Source organism: Pristiophorus japonicus, chromosome 5 (genome assembly GCF_044704955.1).
Source record: "Pristiophorus japonicus isolate sPriJap1 chromosome 5, sPriJap1.hap1, whole genome shotgun sequence".
Classification (NCBI taxonomy): Eukaryota; Metazoa; Chordata; class Chondrichthyes; family Pristiophoridae; genus Pristiophorus; species Pristiophorus japonicus.
Genome location: NC_091981.1, coordinates 21,994,207 through 22,013,771, shown reverse-complemented (window position 1 = coordinate 22,013,771; position 19,565 = coordinate 21,994,207). Strand labels below are relative to the sequence as shown.

Genomic DNA, 19,565 nt, shown 5'->3' with positions numbered 1-19,565 from the left:
GCAATTGGGATTATGGAGACACGGCTCCAGGGTAACCAAGGCTGGGAACTCAACATCCAGGGGTATTCAATATTCAGGAAGGATAGACAGGAAGGAAAAGGAGGTGGGGTAGCGTTACTGGTTAAAGAGGAGATTAACGTAATAGTAAGGAAGACGTTAGTTTTATTTGAGACATAACAACTGGCGACGAGCAAGAGGTAACGAACCATCGCGCAAAATGCAGAGAACTGTTGGTATCCTGGAGAAATTCTCAGAAGGTGACGATTGGGAAGCCTTCGTGGAGCGACTCAACCAATATTTTGTGGCCAACGAGCTGGAAGGGAATGAGAACACTGCCAAACGAAGGGCGATCTTCCTCACCATCTGCGGGGCAACAACCTACAGCCTCATGAAGAATCTTCTTGCTCCGGTGAAACCAACAACCAAATCGTGTGAAGAACTGTGTACGCTAGTCCGGGAGCACCTAAAAAAGAAGGATCGCGTTCTGATGGTAAGCTATCGATTTTATACATGGCAACAGTCTGAAGGCCAGGAAGTGGCGAGCTACGTTGCTGAACTAAGGCACAGTGCGAATTTGGCTGCTTCCTGGAGCAAATGTTAAGAGACTTTATTGTGCTTGGCATTGGCCATGAGGTTATCCTTTGCAAACTATCGACTGTTGAAACACCGAACCTGAGCAAAGCCATAATGATACCACTGGCGGACATAAATGCCTGGGCTAATACCAAACAAATTTCGCAGCATAAAGATGTATCGGCAAGTACTGTACACAAAGTAATGTCGTTTTCAGGCAGAAATGCATATGGCAGAACGTACATGCCTGCAGCTGCACAACCTCAGATGACTCAGAGTCCACCATCAAACGTTAATGCGAGGCAATTAACATCTTCTTGGCGCTGCGGAGGGGATCATCGAGCCCATCAATGCCGCTTCAAACACTATGCGTGCAAAGGCTGTGGAGCAATGGGACACCGTCAGCGAATGTGCAGATGAGCTGCAAACTCTGCAAACCAGCACGTTGCAGAGGAAGACCGATCCATGGCGGATCAAACTGAACTAGAGACTCGAACCGAGGAGGCAGAAATGAACGGGGTGTATACCTTCACCACGAAATAGCCACCGATCATGTTCAAAGTTGAACAGTATCCATGGAATTGGACACGGGTGCGAGTCAGTCTATCATGAGGAAAAAGGCCTTCGAGAGGCTGGGGTGCAACAAGGCACAAAGGCCCAAGCTGAGCCCTATTCATACCAAGCTGAGAACTTACACTAAAGAGCTGATCCCTGTAATTGGCAGTGCAGCAGTTAAAGTCTCCTATGATGGAGCAGTGCATGAACTACTGCTATGGATTGTACCAGGAGATGGCCCCACACTGTTTGGTGGAAGCTGGCCGGGAAAAATCCGCTGGAACTGGGACGTCAACCGAGCGCTTTCGTCCGCGGCCGCCGCCTCATGTGCCCAGGTTTTGAGCGAGTTCCCGTCGTTGTTTGAGCCAGGCATCGGAAAGTTCTCTGGGGCGAAGGTGCAGATCCACTTGGTTCCCGGTAAACGACCCATCCACCGCAAGGCACGTGCGGTGCCATACATGATGCGAGGAAGTGTGGCGATCGAGCTGGACAGGCTGCAATGAGAGGGGATCATCACGCCGATTGAGTTCAACGAGTGGGCCAGTCTGATTGTTCTGGTTCTCAAGGGCGATGGCACGGTCAGAATTTGTGGGGACTATAAAGCAACGATTTTTCGCTACAGGACCAGTACCCACTACCCAAGGCAGACGACCTATTTGCGATGCTGGCAGGAGGGAAGACATTCACCAAGTTGGACCTGACCTCGGCCCACATGATGCGGGAGCTGGCGGAATCTACGAAAGGCTTCACCTGCATCGACATGCACAAAGGTCTGTTCATCTACAATAGATGCCCGTTTGGGATTCAATCAGCCCCGGCTATTTTTCAAAAGGAACATGGAGAGTCTGCTAAAGTCGGTTCCGTGCACCGTGATTTTCCAGGATGACATACTGATCACAGGTCAGGACACCATCGAACACTTGCAGAACCTGCAAGAGGTTCTAAGTCGGCTAGATCATGTGGGACTCAGGTTGAAACGCTCGAAGTGTGTTTTCCTGGCACTAGAGGTCGAGTTCTTAAGGAGAAGAATCACAGCAGACAGCATCAGACCCACCGACGCCAAGACGGAGGCCATCAAGAACGCGCCGAGACCACAGAACGTGACGGAGCTGTGGTCGTTCCTGGGACTCCTCAATTATTTTGGTCATTTCCTACCCGGGTTAAGCACCTTGCTAGAACCTCTACACGTGTTGCTACGCAAGGGAGATGACTGAGTATGGGGGAAATCACAAGAGACAGCTTTTGAGAAAGCCCAAAATCTGTTATGTTCCAACAAACTGCATGTTCTGTATGACCCATGTAAATGTTTAGTGCTAGCTTGCGATAAGTCTTCGTACAGGGTTGGGTGTGTTACAACAAGCAAATGAATCAGGAACATTGCAAATGGTCGCTTATGCGTCCAGGAGTTTGTCCAAGGCCGAAAGGCCAAGGCATGATTGAAAAAGAAGCTCTGGTATGCGTTTACGGGGTAAATAAAATGCATTAGTATCTGTTTGGGCTTAAGTTAGAGTTAGAAACTGATCATAAGCCGCTCATATCGCTATTCTCAGAGTGCAAAGGTATTAATACCTTTGCCTCTGCTCACATCCAAAGATAGACGCTCATGCTGTCTGCATATAACTATGTAATTCGCCACAGGCCTGGCAGAGAGAACTGCGATGATGTTCTCAGTCGGCTACTATTGCCCAACACCGAGGTGGAAATGGTACAGCCTGCAGACTTGCTCTTGGTGATAGATGCATTTGAAAATGAAAAGTCAACCGTTACAGCCCGCCAGATCAGGACCTGGACCAGCCAGGATCCTTTACTGTCCCTTGTAAAAAACTGTCTTCCATGGGAGCTGGTCCAGTGACCCAGCGGAGATGCATGACGAGATCAAGCCGTTCCAGGGGCGTAAAGACGAAATGTCCACACAGGCAGACTGTCTTTTGTGGGGTAATCGCGTGGGTTTGCCTAAGAAAGGCAGGGAAACGTTTATACGCGACCTACACAGTACCCACCCAGGCATAGTAATGATGAAAGCTATAGCCAGATCCCATGTGTGGTGGCCCGGCATCGACTCAGATTTGGAGTTCTGCGTGCGCCAATGCAACACTTGCTCTCAACTGAGCAATGCACCCAGGGAGGCACTGCTAAGTTTGTGGTCATGGCCCTCCAAACCGTGGTCTAGGATCCACGTGACTTCGCTGGCCTGTTTCTCGGCAAAATATTTTTGGTTGTTGTGGATGCTTATTCAAAATGGATTGGGTGTGTAATAATGTCTGTAAGCATGTCCACTGCCACAATCGAAAGCCTACGAGCCATATTTGCCACGCACGGCCTGCCTGATGTCCTTGTCAGCGACAATGGGCCGTGCTTCACCAGCTCTGAATTCAAGGAAGTTATGACCCGCAATGGGATCAAGCATGTCACATCTGCCCCGTTCAAGCCCGCATCTAACGACCAGGCAGAACATGCAGTCCAAACCATCAAGCATAGCTTGAAATGCATGTCGGAAGGCTCCCTGCAGACCCGCCTGTCCTAAGTCCTGCTCAGCTACCGTACAAGACCCCACTCGCTCACCGGGGTTCCCTCTGCCGAACTGCTCATGAAAAGGGCACTCAAAACAAGGCTCTCTCTAGTCCACCCTGATCTCCATGATCATATCGAGGGCAGGCGGCGTCAACAAAGCATGTACTATGATCGCGCAAATTTGTCACGCGATATTGAAGTCAATGACCCTGCATTTTTACTCAACTATGGACATGGTCCCAAATGGCTTGCTGGCACTGTCGTAGCCAAAGAAGGGAGTTTGAGATCAAACTTGCAAATGGACTAATTTGCAGAAAGCATTTGGACCAAACCAAACTGCGATTCACAGACAGCCACGAGCAACCTGAAGAAGACACCACCAACTTCGACCTTCTGATACACACACAAGTGGCAACCGACATCACGGTTGACCATGAAGCTGAACTCATCATCCCCAGAAGGCCAGCTGCGCAGCAGGCCAGCGAAGAACCAACCAACTCACCTGCACCTGTGTTTGTACCAAGACGATCGACTAGGTACAAACACAGATCATCTCACCCTGTAAATAAGTGTACTATTGACTTTGGCGGGGGGGGCGGCGGGTGATGTTATGTATGCAACATCTTGTAACCAGCATTCTACCGCCACCAGAGGGCGCATCTGTTGGAATCCCAAGGGATCCCAGCATCCCGTGGGAGCACTGTATAAAAGCAGGCCTCCCACGCTGTGCCGGCACTCTGGAGTCAGAATAAAGAGACCAAGGTCACACTTACTCAAGTCTACAGTACTCAGTCGCATTGTTTTATTTGGGACATAACACTGCCCTTTAGAGAAACCTAATGCCACATCAAACTGGCTCAGAGATGGTGGGAAATCAGCGATATTTTCAGTGCCATTTTGGGGTGGGGTAACTTCTCAGATATTCCTTGGCGTTTAATTTTGCACTCCTCAATTTTTTGAAGTCCATCATATTTCAGAAGTAAATTGTAAAAGTGTATTCCAACTGTACATAGCAATATGATCAGTGCATGACAAAGAAACCATCTGAATAAGAATTTTTAAAAGCCAGTTACTTGCCAACTCATTCCCTCATTTACCGCGATCAGCTACCAGACATTTGCTCGAAATGCCGTTTAATTAGTGTCCTCTGACACACGCTTGAAGGCTTGGGCGGTGAAATAAATCCTCTACTACTACCACCCAGAGAGTCAATGGATGAGAATTCCCTGTCTGCACCAAATGCCAGGCAGAGTGCCAGAGACAAATTAATGGCTGGTCCACACAGGATTATCTTCCTTGCATTACACATTACAGTCTCAAACATTTCAATGTATCTCTGCTCCCTCCGTTTCTCTTTGGGACATTCACTCCGAAGAAGCGATTCCGCAATGTTGCATCCGAGCGGGAACCACGAAGGATCAGGGGCGGGGGAATCAGGCTACAACATCAGTCTTAGCTCAGTGGTCGTGCTCTGGCCTCGGAGTCAGAAGGTCACCAGTGCAAGCTCCGCTCCAGGACCTGAGCATATAATCAAGGCTAACATTTCACTGCAGCAATGAAGGAGCGCTGCATTGTCAGAAGCACTGCACGGTCTTTCAGTAGGGTCATTAAACGGAGGTCCCCTTTGCCTGCTCAGGTGGACACTAAAAATCCCAAAAGATTCAAAGAGCAAGGATTTCGTTTGGTGTCTTGCTCAACATTGCACCCTGTAGCAATGCCATTAAAAATAGATTATCCAGTCAGTCATTCATTTACTGTCTGTGGGACTTTACTGTGCACAAATTAGTTACCACATTTGCCTATATAATAGCCATGACTGCACTTCAAAAGTGATCCATTGATCATAAAGTGCTTTGGGATGTTAAAAGTGTTATATAAATAGAAGCTCTTTCATTCTTCATTGCAATGTTATAACCCCATCTCCAACCCGTGCGGCAGTGCAGACTGGGAACAAGGAACCTCATGATCACCCATCTAGCTTGGGTTTGGTTCCACTGGTATCTCACCCATGTCAATTCTTCATAGGACTGATTCTGCTGTCAGACATTCCCTGTGTAGAATAGGCCTCGTGCGGAAAGATGGCCTGCAAATTGCAGATACTCTTTCCATTTAAATTAAAAAGACAAGAAATCAGGCAACACAGGCCTACAATTTCCTGGCCAGTAATCCGTGTGCATCAACATCGCGAGAGCCAGCCATAGAATCAATCTGTGCCTTCATCACATCTAGACTTGACCAGTCCAATGCACTCTTGACCGGTCTCCCTATTTCTACCCTCCATAAACTTGTGGTCATCCAAAACTCTGCCGGCCATTTGCTAACCCGCACTAAGTCCCGCTCACCCATCACTCCTGTGCTCGCTGACCTGCATTGGCTCCCAGTTAAGCAACATCTTGATTTTAAAATTCTCATCTGGTTTTCAAGTCCCTCCATGGCCTCGCCCCTCCCCATCTCTGTAATCTCCTCCAGCCCTATAATCCCCCTAGACCTCTGCACTCCACCTATGCTGGCCTCCTGAGCATTCCCGATTTTAATTTCTCCACCACTGGTGGCCGTGCCTTCAGCTGCCTAGGCCCCAAGCTCTGGAACTCCCTCCCTAGACCTCCCCTTGCCTCTCTTTCATCCTATAAGATGCTCCTTGCGCTAATTTCTTCTTATCTGGCTCGGTGTGAAATTTATTTGTTTTGTCTTGTAACACTCCTGTGAAGTACCTTGGGACGTTTTACTACGTTAGCGACGCTATATAAATAGAAGCTTTTGTACAAGGAGTGTTAGGCGATAAGAATTTGACACCGAGCCGCATAAGTAGAAATTAGCGCAGGTGACCAGAAGCTTGGTCATAGAGGTGTGTTTTAAGGAGCGTCTTCAAGGAGGAAAGAGAGGTAGCGAGGCAGAAAGATGTAGGCAGGGAGTTCCAGAGCTTGGGGCCTAGGTAACAGAAGGCACGGCCACCAATGGCTTCGCGATTACAATCCGGGATGCTCAGGAGATCAGAATTAGAGGAGCGCAGACATCTCGACGGCAGGGGGAGTGGAGGGGAGGAGGGCTGGAGGAGATTAGAGAAATAGGGAAGGGTGAGGCCATGGAGGGATTTGAAAACAAGGATGAGAATGTTGAAATCGAGGGGTATGGAGAGAAAGCAGGAATGGGGTACTGAATTTGAATGATCAGCCATGATCATATTGAATGGTGCTGCAGGCTCGAAGGGCCGAATGGCCTACTCCTGCACCTATTTTCTATGTTTCTAAGTGGCGTTGCTTAACTAGAAGCCAATGTAGGTCAGCGAGCACAGGGGTGATGGGTAAGCAGGACAAGGTGAGTTTGGGGGGGGGGGGGGAGGGGCTGGAGGGGGGGGGAGGGGCTGGAGGAGATTACAGAGATAGGGAGGGACGAGGCCATGGGGGGATTTGAAAACAAAGGATGAGAATTTTGAATACGAGGCGCTGTTTAACCGGAAGCCAATGTAGGTCAGCGAGCACAGGGGTGATGGGTGAGCGGGACAAAGTGAGTTTGAGGGTGTGGGTGGGGGGTGGCAGGGGAAGAGAGGACAAGTAGGTCATCCAGTGGGGATGGAGGGAGAGTGTGGCCATGAACGTCAAGGTCGATGCTGTAGTGCTCCGAACGGCTGCTCAAGGGGCACGTACTGTGGGGTGGGCAGCTACCGCCTCCCTTTCACTGCCACGTTTCCCAATCCCTGGGAAACCTGCGCAGCAGCAGCGAGTTTTAAATCAGGCTCGCAATCGCACTGTGGGAGCCCAATTTAAATATGACAATGGTCCGAGTGTCCTGCCTTTCCACGGCAGGACACTCAGACTCTTAAATATCTGCTGCCGTAAAAAGGGTAACGTGCTTGTGCTCCATATTTAAACCTTTAACCTCCCCCGACTCTCTCCCACCCATGTGGGGCGGTGGGAGACGGTGGCGTTAATATCAAGACCAATGTCCTTAGGCCCATTCAAAACACTGTGGGGTGCTAGATAGATACGTTTTAGTGGGCTGAATGATGCTTTCGCGCCCTTTAATTATGTAATGTTCTAATGTGTGAGCCTCGCTAGTTGGTGTTTGGAGACTATTTGACCATAAAAGGCATCACAGCTGAGCCTGATCCCATCTTCAACCAACATCCATGGGTGGACACCGATTTAGATTTCCTGCATTATAACAGTGGCGACATTTCAAACAGCTGTAAAGCGCTTTGGGATGTCCGGTGGAAGGCGCTATATGAATGCAAGTCTGTCTTTCTTTCTGGTGGGGAGTTACTGGGTAGAAACCCGGACTTAATTTTCCTAGGGACATTGAGGTTTACTGCAGCTCACCAATTAAGATCAGCAAGGACAGCACTGATTGGGAACTGAACCTGGAACTTTCGGATCAGTGCAACACCAGGTCCAGTATCCTCGAGAGGTTTCAGTAAATTGTACATCGGATTGCACAGGATATACGGCACAGAAACAGGCCATTCAGCCCAACCAGTCCATATCAGCATTTAAGCTCCACTCCAGCCTCCTCCAGTCTTTCCTCATCTAAATCTATCAGCATAACCCTCTATTCCCTTCTCCCTCGTAGGGGTGACTAGCCTCCCCTTAAATGCATCGATACTATTCGCTTCAGCTACTCCCTGTGGTAGTGAGTTCCACATTCTCACCACTCTCTGGGTAAAGAGGTTTCTTCTGAATTTCCCATTGGATTACTTGGTGACTATCTTATATTGATGGCCTCTAGTTATGCTCTTCCCCACAAGTGGAAACATTCTCTCTGTATCCACTCTATCAAAACCTTTCAGAATTTTAAGGACCTCTATCAGGTCAGCCCTACAAGAGAAAAGAGACCCAGCCGGTTCATCCTTTCCCGATATCTATACCCTCGCATTTCTGGCATCATCCTTGTAAATCTTCTTTGCACCCTCTCCAGTGCCTCTATATCCTTTTTATAATATTGCGACCAGAACTGTAGGCAGATATTCCTTGAATGAAATCCGAGTTTCGAAGGAATGAGAAAATAAAATATTGAATAAAATGTATTTACAATATTCCGAAATGCCTTGATGATAAATCAGAGTGCACTCCCACAGTAACAGAAATGTATTTTTCCTACTAAAATTAATTTTACTACTAAACACATGATAAAAGTACATTTTCTGAGTCCACTACTGGGGTGAATCATAGGATCACAGAAATTTACACAAGTGCACATAAGAACATAAGGAACATACAGCCCCTCGTGCCTGCTCCACCATTCAATGAGATCATGGCTGATCTGATCTTGCCTCAACTCCACTTCTCTGCCCACTCCCCATAACCCTTGACTCCTTTATCGTTCAAAAATCTGTCTATCTCCACCTTATTCAATGATCCAGCCTCCACAGCTCTCTGGGATAGAGAATTCCGTAGATTTACAACCCTCAGAGAAGAAATTCCTCCTCAATTCCATTTTAAATGGGCGACCCCTTTTCTGAAATTATGCCCCCTAGTTCTAAAAGTATCCAAGCACTTTTAAAATGCGATGAGGGTTTCTGCCTCTACCACCCTTTCAGGTGGTGAGTTCCAGACCCGAGGGTGGGGTAAATGACCCACTGTGAATGCAGATTGCAAAAATCACACACACCCTGGCTACAATTTTCCAAGCTGCCTCCACAACGGGTCAGAGCGCTCGCCACCAGGGAGGACTTGGGTCATCTCTCCTTGTATCCCAAAATCATTTTGAAGTTGTTTCATTTCTTTAGAAATATGCCTCCGAGCAAAATTTACAGCTCAGTATTGTTCCCAACATGCAAGCAGTTCTGCTGTCCTTCGAGAACTGATGCTTGTGGAAGGAAGTGCACGGTCATATCTGATCTATCATCAAGACATTCAGGAATGTCGTAAATAAATTGTATTAAATATTTTATTTTCTTATTCCTACAAAACAAGGATTTTATTCAAGGAATCTCTCAGGATAAGGATGTGCGTCCTTATTTTCAGTTATCTGAAAAATAAAATTCTTGTATTTTTATAAATTACACACTTTCTGGCCTCCTGAGCAAAGCTGCCATCTTAACTATGTTTTTAAAGGAGGAGCGAGAGATGCAGAGAACGAGAGAGAGCGCAAGAGAGATGCAAAGAGCGAGCGCGAGAGAGGGAGCGAGCGCGAGAGAAAAGGAGAGACCGAGAAAGAAAAAAAAAGAAAGAACGAGAAGTAACTTGCATTTATATAGCCCCTTTCACGATCTCAGTACATGCCAAAGTGCTTTACAGCCAATTAAGTACTTTTTTGAAATGTATTCACTGTTATAAAATATAATATAGGATAATGCAACAGCCAATTTGCCCACAGCAAGGTCCAACAAACACTAATGAGATTATGACCAGTTCATCTGATTTTTTTTTTTTTTAAGTGATGTTGGTTGAGGGATAAATATTGGCCAGGACACCTCTCACTATGGAAAACTCATCTCCAAATAATGCCATGGAATCTTTTACATCCAGGGCAGATAGGGCCTTGGTTTAATGTCTCAGCTGAAGGACCTTCCCTCAGTACTGCACTGAAGTGTCAGCTTAGAGAGAAAATAAACAAACTCATGGGAAGAGTTATCACTGGGGTCCTTCATGCACGCCTCCTGCAATTGGTTCAAGAAATGATGGCAGAATCATGGTAGCTGGCTCCGTCCTTGCAGGTGGTGAGGGACCTGGGGGAAACTTTGAGGGTAAATGCACTCAAATTAATAGAAAACATTAACTCAATTTAAAAGAGATCAAATGGGTTGTGATAATAGTGATTTACATGGAACTAGACCTTTAATATTAACTCTGTACAATTTATTTTTAGATGCGAAGTGTATTGGCTTACTTGTGACAAAGAAGAAAATTTCTGTCTTGATTTCATACAGTCTTTATACTAGCTGGAGTTAAGATTAAATCTGGCCTCCCAATTCAGGAATTAAAGATTGACGTTTCGAATCTATGGGAAACTCTTTGCTCCGAGACCAATTAAGTCAAAGTTACTTTAGTGACGGGAAATCCTTCATTTAAATGTTAATATAAGTGGGTTGAGAAACAGCATGTAGATTATTCTCTTCTATCTGAATACTGAGTTACAAGGAGCATCCATCATGGAGAAAAATAGACTTTAAACACCTCAACTTGTCTTCCTTCAAATACAACATGAAGGATGCCCCAGGGCGTATATCACTGTGTTCCCGACAAAAGGATTATACCCAGAACATTAACTCATTTTTTATCTTTACTGATGCTGACAGACTTGCTTTGTAGTTTCTTCACGGTAGGTTTTGATTTCCGATATATGACAGCTCTGCCTGTTCAGTCAGTAGCATCTGCACTCGTGAGTGAACTGCATCTTGTATTGTAACCAAGACCACCAATTGCCACCTCCAACATCGCCCATCGCCCGTCTCCGCCCTTGCCTCAGTTCACCTGCTGCCAAAACCCTCATCCATGCTTTTGTTATCTCTAGACTTGACTATTCCAACGCACTCTTGGCTGGCCTCCCACATTCTACCCTTTGTAAACTAGAGGTGATCCAAAGCTCAACAGCCCGTGTCCTAACCTCGCACCAAGTCCTGTTCACCCATCACCCTCCCTGTGCTCGCTGGCCTACATTGGCTCCCGGTTAAGTAATGCCTCGATTTCAAAATTCTCATCCTCATTTTCAAATGCCTCCATGGCCTCGCCCCTCCCTATCTCTTATCTCCTTCAGCCTCACAACCCAGAGATGTCTGCGCTCCTCTAATTCTGCCCTCTTGAGCACCCTTAATTATAACTGCTCAACCATTGGTGGCCATGCCTTCAGCTGCTATAAGCTATGGAATTCCCTGCTAAACCTCTCCGCCTCTTGTTCCTCCTTCAAGATGCTCCTTAAAACCTACCTCTCTGACAAAGCTTTTGACCACCTGCCATGATTTCTATTTATGCGGTTCGGTGTCAAACTTTTTATCTCATTAATACTCCTGTGAAGCGTCTTGGCACTACGTTAAAGATGCTATATAAATACAAGTAGTTGTTGTCACAGAATCATACAGCCATAGAAGGTGGCCATTCGGCCCATTGTATCGGCATCAGCTCTTTGAAAGAGCTATCCAATTAGTTCCCCATAGCCCTGCAAGTGTTTCCCCTTCAAGTATATATCTACTCCCCTTGTCCATGTGTAACATCTTGCCTTGAAAATTCTGTGGGACCCACTGACCTGAATTCCTGATATACAGATTTGTAAAATGGAGCCTTATACTTTAACACAAATTCTAGATGGAAAAGTTATCCAACACTAAGGAAGTTGGGTTGTTTCAATTATTTTTTGTATAGAAACAATATAAAAATGATTCCATTCAGTTAACAGAATTGGCTGACTCTTTAATAAAAAACTTATTTCCAGGGTCTGTGGTCTTTGATGGAACCTTTGACAAAAATAGGAATAGATTTAAACAGCAATGGTAACAACAGGCTAAAATGGCAGCTATTCTTTCTTTAATTTTAAAAGAATTTAGCAGAGATGGACTGTCTGTGATAATGTATGAATTTTTATTTTAAAATGAGGAATTAGTTAAGATAAAAGGTTCACGTCATCTGGGCCGGCATTGAAATGCAAATGCAAGATTGTAAGGGAGCAGTCAGTAACATTGACAATGTCACTGTAAATTGTAATATTGTTCTTTTAAAAAGGTTCCTTTAATCATCTGCAGCAATTGGTCTCTGTAATGTGTTCTATTCTGAAGGAAATATTATTCTAGAGTCTGCATTATTGTATCAGGAAAAGACATTGCTTTGAGCAACCCTAGTGTCAAGGCAAAAATACAGAGGGCCCAGTCTACTGCTGCTCTTTCTCATTCCGGACATGTCAGAAGGAAGAAACTCCACAACAAAAGCTTATGTTACATTATTCTCATGAAGGGAGGCTTCACAGACTACAAGGCATCGCAGCTTATTGGACTTTCGACTTTAACTGAAGGAGGGCTAAAATTTGAAAAGGGTAAATTAACCGCTTGCAGCCACTTCTTACATCTTTCATGAACATGTATTGCGTTGTGTAGTATTTGCCTTGGAAGATTAATATAAAATTATTTAGCAGTCACATTCAGGTCCTGGAAATGCTATCTCCCGTCTTTTGAGGGGGAAGCAATGTAGTAAGAATATTACGTGAATTCCTCTGCTTTTAGGGTTACTGCTCAATGGGGCAACTGCTAGCCCTGGGCTACGCAACCCAAGATACAGAATGCCAGACCATGAGGAGCGTGGGTAGTCTGATACAGACTAGAAATTGGAGAAATTGAAAGAGAAATTTGGGGGAGGATAACGAAAATGCCAGCACTAAATTTAACCGAGTTATTGTGCATGCGCCGAACTCCGATTCAGATCCCGGGAAAAGCCGAGTCTTAAAGGCGCGGTATAGTAATGCACCCATTAAATTTTCAAAATCACTTTTTCTCAAACTGAAATCGTATTTCTGACTGCCGCTGCAAACTCGGGCGGCTCACCATCGTGCTGTGTGTAAACGTTGCACTGACTGTGACCTCCGAGGGAATCACTTCCTCATCCCTTTAAGTAGTCACCAGTTAATGCCTCTGCAAGCCTGTTCCCACTGTTTTTCCAGACGTTGTTCTTGGCAACCGCTAAATGAGGCAGCCGCATGTAATTTACCGACCGGAGCGCAAGTGTGGGCGTTGCACCAAGGAATACGTCATGATCGGAGTGATGGTCAGCAGCCAGGCGCTACTGGTTTGTGCCCCCGGTAAGCTTCTAATGAATTGTCGGTCTGGGCGCTAAACACTGCGCTCCTGGTCGGTAAGCACCTACGCTCCCATTAACGCCCGCTCTGGCCGCTAACTGAGGCGTCTGGCAACTGAAAATCCAGCCCATTGTGTTTTAAAAGTCCCAGCTCCAACAGAACCATCCTCCAGTTTTTGTTGCCACACCAGATTATCCTGACATCACTAACTTAGAGGCAAGATTCATGTGGAAGTAGTGAAAAGATTTATGTGGAAAGAGAGAAAAAAAAGCTTATTCTAAACAAGGGTTTTTCCTGCCGAACACCTTAGTTTTTAGTTGTGGTTATACCACCTTGTGTGTGTGGTTTTTGGTGTCCATGTTATTCTGTGTAACGAGAGAAGGGGGCACCTCGACCCTATACAGTGCTCCCTTCCCGCTTCACTCATGGCAGAATACCTCAGACATTCTCTTCATGCTTTAAAACTAGACAGACACAAATGATCTAATTGAGGACATAGAAACATAGAAAATAGCTGCAGGAGTAGGCCATTCGGCCCTTCGAGCCTTCATCACCATTCAATATGATCATGGCTGATCATGCAACTTCCTGCTTTCTCTCCATACCCCTTGATCCCGTTAGCTGCAAGAGCCACATCTAACTCCCTTTTGAATATATCTAACGAACTGGCCTCAACAACTCTCCGCGGTAGGGAATTCCACAGGTTCACCACTCTCTGAGTGAAGAAGTTTCTCTTCATCTCGGTCCTAAATGACTTACCCTTTATCCTTAGACTGTGACCCCTGGTTCTGGACTTCCCCAACATGGTGAACATACTTTCTGCATCTAACCTGTCCAATCCCATCAGAATTTTATATGTTTCTATGAGATCCCCTCTCATTCTTCTAAATTCCAGTGAATACAAGCCTAGTCGATACAGTCTTTCTATGCCAGTTCTGCCATCCCGGGAATTAGTCTGGTGAACCTTCGCTGCACTCCCTCAATAGCAAGAATGTCCTTCCTCAGATTAGGAGACCAAAACTACACAATATTCCAGGTGTGGCCTCACCAAGGCCCTGTACAACTGCAGTAAGACCTCCCTGCTCCTATACTCAAATCCTCTCGCTATGAAAGTCAACATGCCATTTGCCTTCTTCACTGCCTGCTGTACCTGCATGGTAACTTGCACTGACTGATGTACCATGACACCCAGGTCTCGTTGCACCTCCCCTTTTCCTAATCTGTCACAATTCAGATAATATTCTGCCTTCCTGTTTTTGCCACCAAAGTAGATAATCTCACATTGATCTACATTATACTGCATGTGCCATGCATTTTCCCACTCACCTAACCTGTCCAAGTCACCCTGCAGCTTCTTAGCATCCTCCTCACAGCTCACACTGCCACCCAGCTTCGTGTCATCTGCAAACTTGGAGATATTACTTTCAATTCCTTTGCCTAAATCATTAATGTATATTGTAAATAGCTGGGGTCCCAGCACTAAACCTTGCGGTACCCCACTAGCCACTGCCTGCCATTCTGAAAAGGACCCGTTTATTCCTCTTTACTTCAGGTCTGCCAGTCTATTATCCCACAGGATTTAATAACATGGGAATGAACATGGGCTGACTGGCCAAGAGGAAAATATTTCAGGTGAAAATGTTTGTTTTCCAAAAAATGTCAAATCTTGGCCTCTGTCAGCGGATTAAGAAAAATATCGAAAGTTAAGTAGGAATGGAAAAATATAGAAAGCAACATTAAAATATGGAATAAAGGAAAACATGGCAAATACATTTGAGAATGTTATCGATAGCCATAAATAAAGTGATTGTGCCATAAATAACCCAACTGGTTCACTAATGTCCTTCAGGAAAAGGAACCCATCTCCCCATCTCAGTTTGGCCTACACGTGACTCCTGTCACAGACTGTGTGGTTGACTCAATGTGCTCTGGGCAACTAAAAACAGGCACTGAATATTGCTTTACCAGTATTGTGCACATCCCAAGAACAATATTTTTAAAACTACCTGGATCAGTGATTTTCAGGGAAGAACAAGTGCTTTGTTTAAACATACGGATTCTAAACCATAGCCAAATTTTAGCACCTACTGTCCTACGGTGATCTGTACATTGTCTTTACAGGATGTGGGAATAACCAAGATAATAACCAGGGACTCTCACAAAGCTGCCTTCTCTACATTAGTTTTCTATTATATTACAACAGTGACGACACTCCAAAAAAGTACTTCATTGGCTGTAAAGTGGTTGGAGACGTCCGGCGGTCGTGAAAGGCGCTATATAAATCCAAGTCTTTCTTTCTTTTCTAGTCTTTTTCCCTCCCAAAATTAAAGGGTTGGGCTTTGTGGCAATACAATGGGTAATTTTGAGCTTATTGGGCAGGCTGGGTAGGATATGGATTATTTGATGGCCGATGGGTCCTCAAATTGTTATACTGTAGGGGCCATTTGAAAGCAGAAACAGCTTTTGGAGCGGGATCAAGTTATACTGCCAGCCCTGCACTACTCGCAGAGGGGTGGGGGAAAGAGAAGGATGAAGTACTAGTCCTCTATGTAAACGTACTCAGAACTGATGCCACTTCCCCAATGGCTGAGTTTATCGAGCCAACAGCTGATGCAGGCAGGTAAAATTCCAAGTTCAATCCCCAGTCTGTGTTGAGTAAGCTGATCGCTGGTAAGGCAGCTCGAAGGATGTTATAACAGACCTCGGTGACCCGGTTGAGGGGAGGCACATCAGCCAGCGTTTCTACTCTTCTGGATCACTGGAATTGTGCATAGGTGGACGTGGGCGAGGTCAAGATCGGGCTCAGCTGTGATGGCCCCTCTGACAGAGAGCTTATCCAGAAACCCCATCAACGCCCATACATGAATAATGGGCAAAGTATTGGATAGGGCTGGTACGTGTGGAGAGCTACCCCAGTTGAGAGGCAATTCCTTCAGAACTGGTCTATTTTAGTGCGACCAATAAAGGTGACACAGGAACCCAGTGTAACCAGGACTGAAATCAGCATCACGAGTGCCCCCCGCCCCCCATCCCCCACCCCCCACCCTTGATCGAACACAAGGACCAGCTAAACTAACAGCTTAGCATAAAGCCTAAACTGGGATCTTCTTGTAGTCAATTATGCAGTTTGCATCCTGTGGTGTCCACTGGTAGCTGAAGTCAGACCAGGCGACTGGAGTACATTGGCAGAGAAAAAAAATAGATGTGCAAAGCCCTGCTATCACTATCTGAATGATGGTATTCTTCATCATCATAGGCAGTCCCTCGAACGAGGATGACTTGCTTCCACGAGAGTTCACAAATGTTTCAACGAAGGACCCGATGGTCCAGTCCTGACCTCCAGTTGAGGGGGTGGAAGATGCCTGTGTGTGGATTTTTTTAACGTGTGGTGACCGTTGCATATCAGCCGCCACACGGGCTTGACAGAGCTCGGCCTTTATCCAGTGGCAAGGATGACTGGAGACCTGCTCTGCTGCACGGACCTAGTGCGCACACATATCGCAGTGTGGGCTGGTTCTTAATGTTTAGTCAAGAGCTGCTAAAACAGCCAACTCTTTATCAAAGTTTTAAAAATTTTTTAAAAGAAAGGTTCCAGTGAATTGCCTGGATCTAGTTTTGAAATCTATTTCTCACCAGTTACAAGTGTACTACAGAATCTATGAAGCCCAAACAGTTGGAGATTACCCCCTCTTGGAGGTCTCATACCCAAAATCGGAACTCACTGGCCCGGCTTCAGTTGTGCTGCACATTTTGCAATGCTGTGCAGCCAAAAGTACTGCGCAGCAATACAAGATAACTGGCTTATCATCTGACCCATACCCTCACTGTCTGACCCAACACACGAGGAATTGTTGCATAGATTCCACCGCCTGTGGAACTGTATCTCGACATGACCCAGCTCTTGCGTTAGCAAAACTTTATGGGGGGGGGGCGGGGGGGAAGGGAGGAAACAGAAAATTACAATTATTTAAAAAAATAAAAGCTCACTGTCACATCACCTTAAACTATCCGACGGTGGACCAAGGCGGTTATCACTCCCATTTATTCAATTTGTTGATGTATTCCGAGCGTTCGTAACAAATGTCACTCTCTAAACTGCCTTAAAATCCAGAGGAAAAAGTGAAGAACTGTCTTTAATGTTCTATAGTTTGAAAATGGTACTTTATCATCAAAAAGAGAGAAAGTTAGCTAGCCACTGAAGATTGTTTCCTTTGGAGGAATATTTTGATGGATATCTAAATCCACGTGAAACAAAACCGGTTGCATGCACATCCCATTAAAAAAGACTTGCATTTATATAGCGCCTTTCACAACCACCGAACGTCTCAAAGCGCTTTACAGCCAATTAAGTACTTTTGAAATGTTGTAATGTGTAACGTGAAGTGCAGTCACTGGTATAATGTGGGAAATGCAGCAGCCAATTTGCACACAGCAAGCTCCCACAAACAGCAATGTGATAATGACCAGATAATCTGTTTTTTTGTTGTGTTGATTGAGGGATAAATATTGGCCAGGACACCGGGGATAACTCCCCTGCTCTTCTTCGAAATAGTGCCGTGGGATCTTTTACATCCACTTGAGAGAGCAGACAGGGCCTCGGTTTAACGTCTCATCCGAAAGACGGCACCTCCGACTGTGCGGCACTCCCTCAGCACTGAACTGTCGGCCTAGATTTTTCATGCTCAAGTCTCTGGAGTGAGACTTGAACCCACGACCTTGAGAGTCTGAGGCGCGGGTGCTTCCCACTGAACCACAGCTGACACTTGGCCTCAGTCAGAAGGTTGTGGCTTCAATTTGAGCACACAAAAAATGAGCGATAGAAATGGAAGTCTTTTGCTTTTACCCACATCCACATTACAGGTAGTCGCCGCAAAGGCACGATGGGGAAGAGCCACAGTTTAAGGCCCTTACGCCACGGTAAACCCAGGGGATGGAATCAGACCACCCCCTTGGGCTATACTTGTTAATCTGCTTGTATACATAGAGCACCGTGTACTGAAAAACACCTGTGTTGTGCCATGTATAATCAAAGTCTCTGCACTGTGTAGTAACTTGTAAAGAAATGTAAATGTTCCGTCTGCCGCTTTCACCTGCATAGTGATTCGTGATCGGTATGTATCCTGGAATGTAATGTAAACCTGTTCTCATCTGCTCCATGTAATACCCTTATTTGCACAGAACTACATGTAACGTGATTTACCGATTGTACTAAACTGTACCTAGAAATGAAATGCACGCTAGTGTGTTGTATGGAACTTGTAAGGAACTGCCGTCAGCATCCAAACGAATTGTATGGAATTGCTGACCGCAAGGTACGGAAGTATTTTCCAATGTATTGTGAAAATTTTATATGAATAAAGTATATTTTTGGAGGGGAAAAAAAGGTGGTCACCTGGAGCCCAGGTGAATGTGCAGCAGCCCTTACCTTGGTGATGATGTTTTGAGTGAGTGCAGCGTGAATCTTGTAATCCCACTCCTTGCACTGGCACTGGCTGGTGTTGGTGTTGGTGTTGGTGCCGGTGTGCCGGCCTTTGGCCCCTTGCGGGTTGCTGATCTCCCACTCGCTGCTCTGGTTGCGGCCGCCTGCGCCTCCGCCTCCGACCCGGGCGTGAGCGATATGGACATCGCCCAGCCGGGTGGCGTTACTCCGGCAGGACAGCTGCGGCTGGGCGCTGAAAAAGCAGTCGGAGCTGCGGCTCAGGCCGATCAGGATGGCCGGGATCCAGGTCAGCAGGATCAGCTTCTTCTGCTGGCTGCCCAGCCCTCCCAACAGAGGCAAAACCGTCCCGTCAAATCCCCGGTACACTGGCTCCGGAGTCCTGCCGTCCGCCGCTGCGGGACGTGCATCGTCCCTTTCCACAGCCATTGAATTAATAACCCTTTTATTTTAAAAAAATAAATACAAATAAAAAAATGCCCACTAATGAAATAAATTCCTTCTGGGGCGTGTGTGTGGGTGGGGGGAATTATTCCAGCACTTGCAAATTATTCAATTGGGCTTTCGCAGATTCCCCTCCGCCTTTTTTTTTTGCTTTAAAAGCAGTTTCTTTTTTGCCTTTCCTCTCCCACTTCGAGCTGTAAATGTTGCTTAAAAGAGAAGGGGGGCAGAGAGAGAGAGAGAGAGATCCAGATCCAGGCAGGAGGGAGCTGAATTCAGTCAGTCAGCAAGTCCTGGGTTGCCCCACCGACACTGATACTGACACACTGTGATA

At 46.1% G+C, this 19,565-nt stretch overlaps 1 protein-coding gene across 1 annotated transcript in view; it reads right to left on the bottom strand.

Annotated features, from left to right (window-relative positions):
- The window catches only part of LOC139263756 (solute carrier family 22 member 23-like), a 103,620-nt gene extending 84,401 nt beyond the window's left edge, over positions 1–19,219 (bottom strand). The window contains exon 1 of the mRNA XM_070879804.1: positions 18,779–19,219. Within this exon, the coding sequence (XP_070735905.1) occupies positions 18,779–19,219 (441 nt within the window). The remainder of the gene's footprint in view (positions 1–18,778) is intronic.
- Positions 19,220–19,565: the final 346 nt, after the last annotated feature.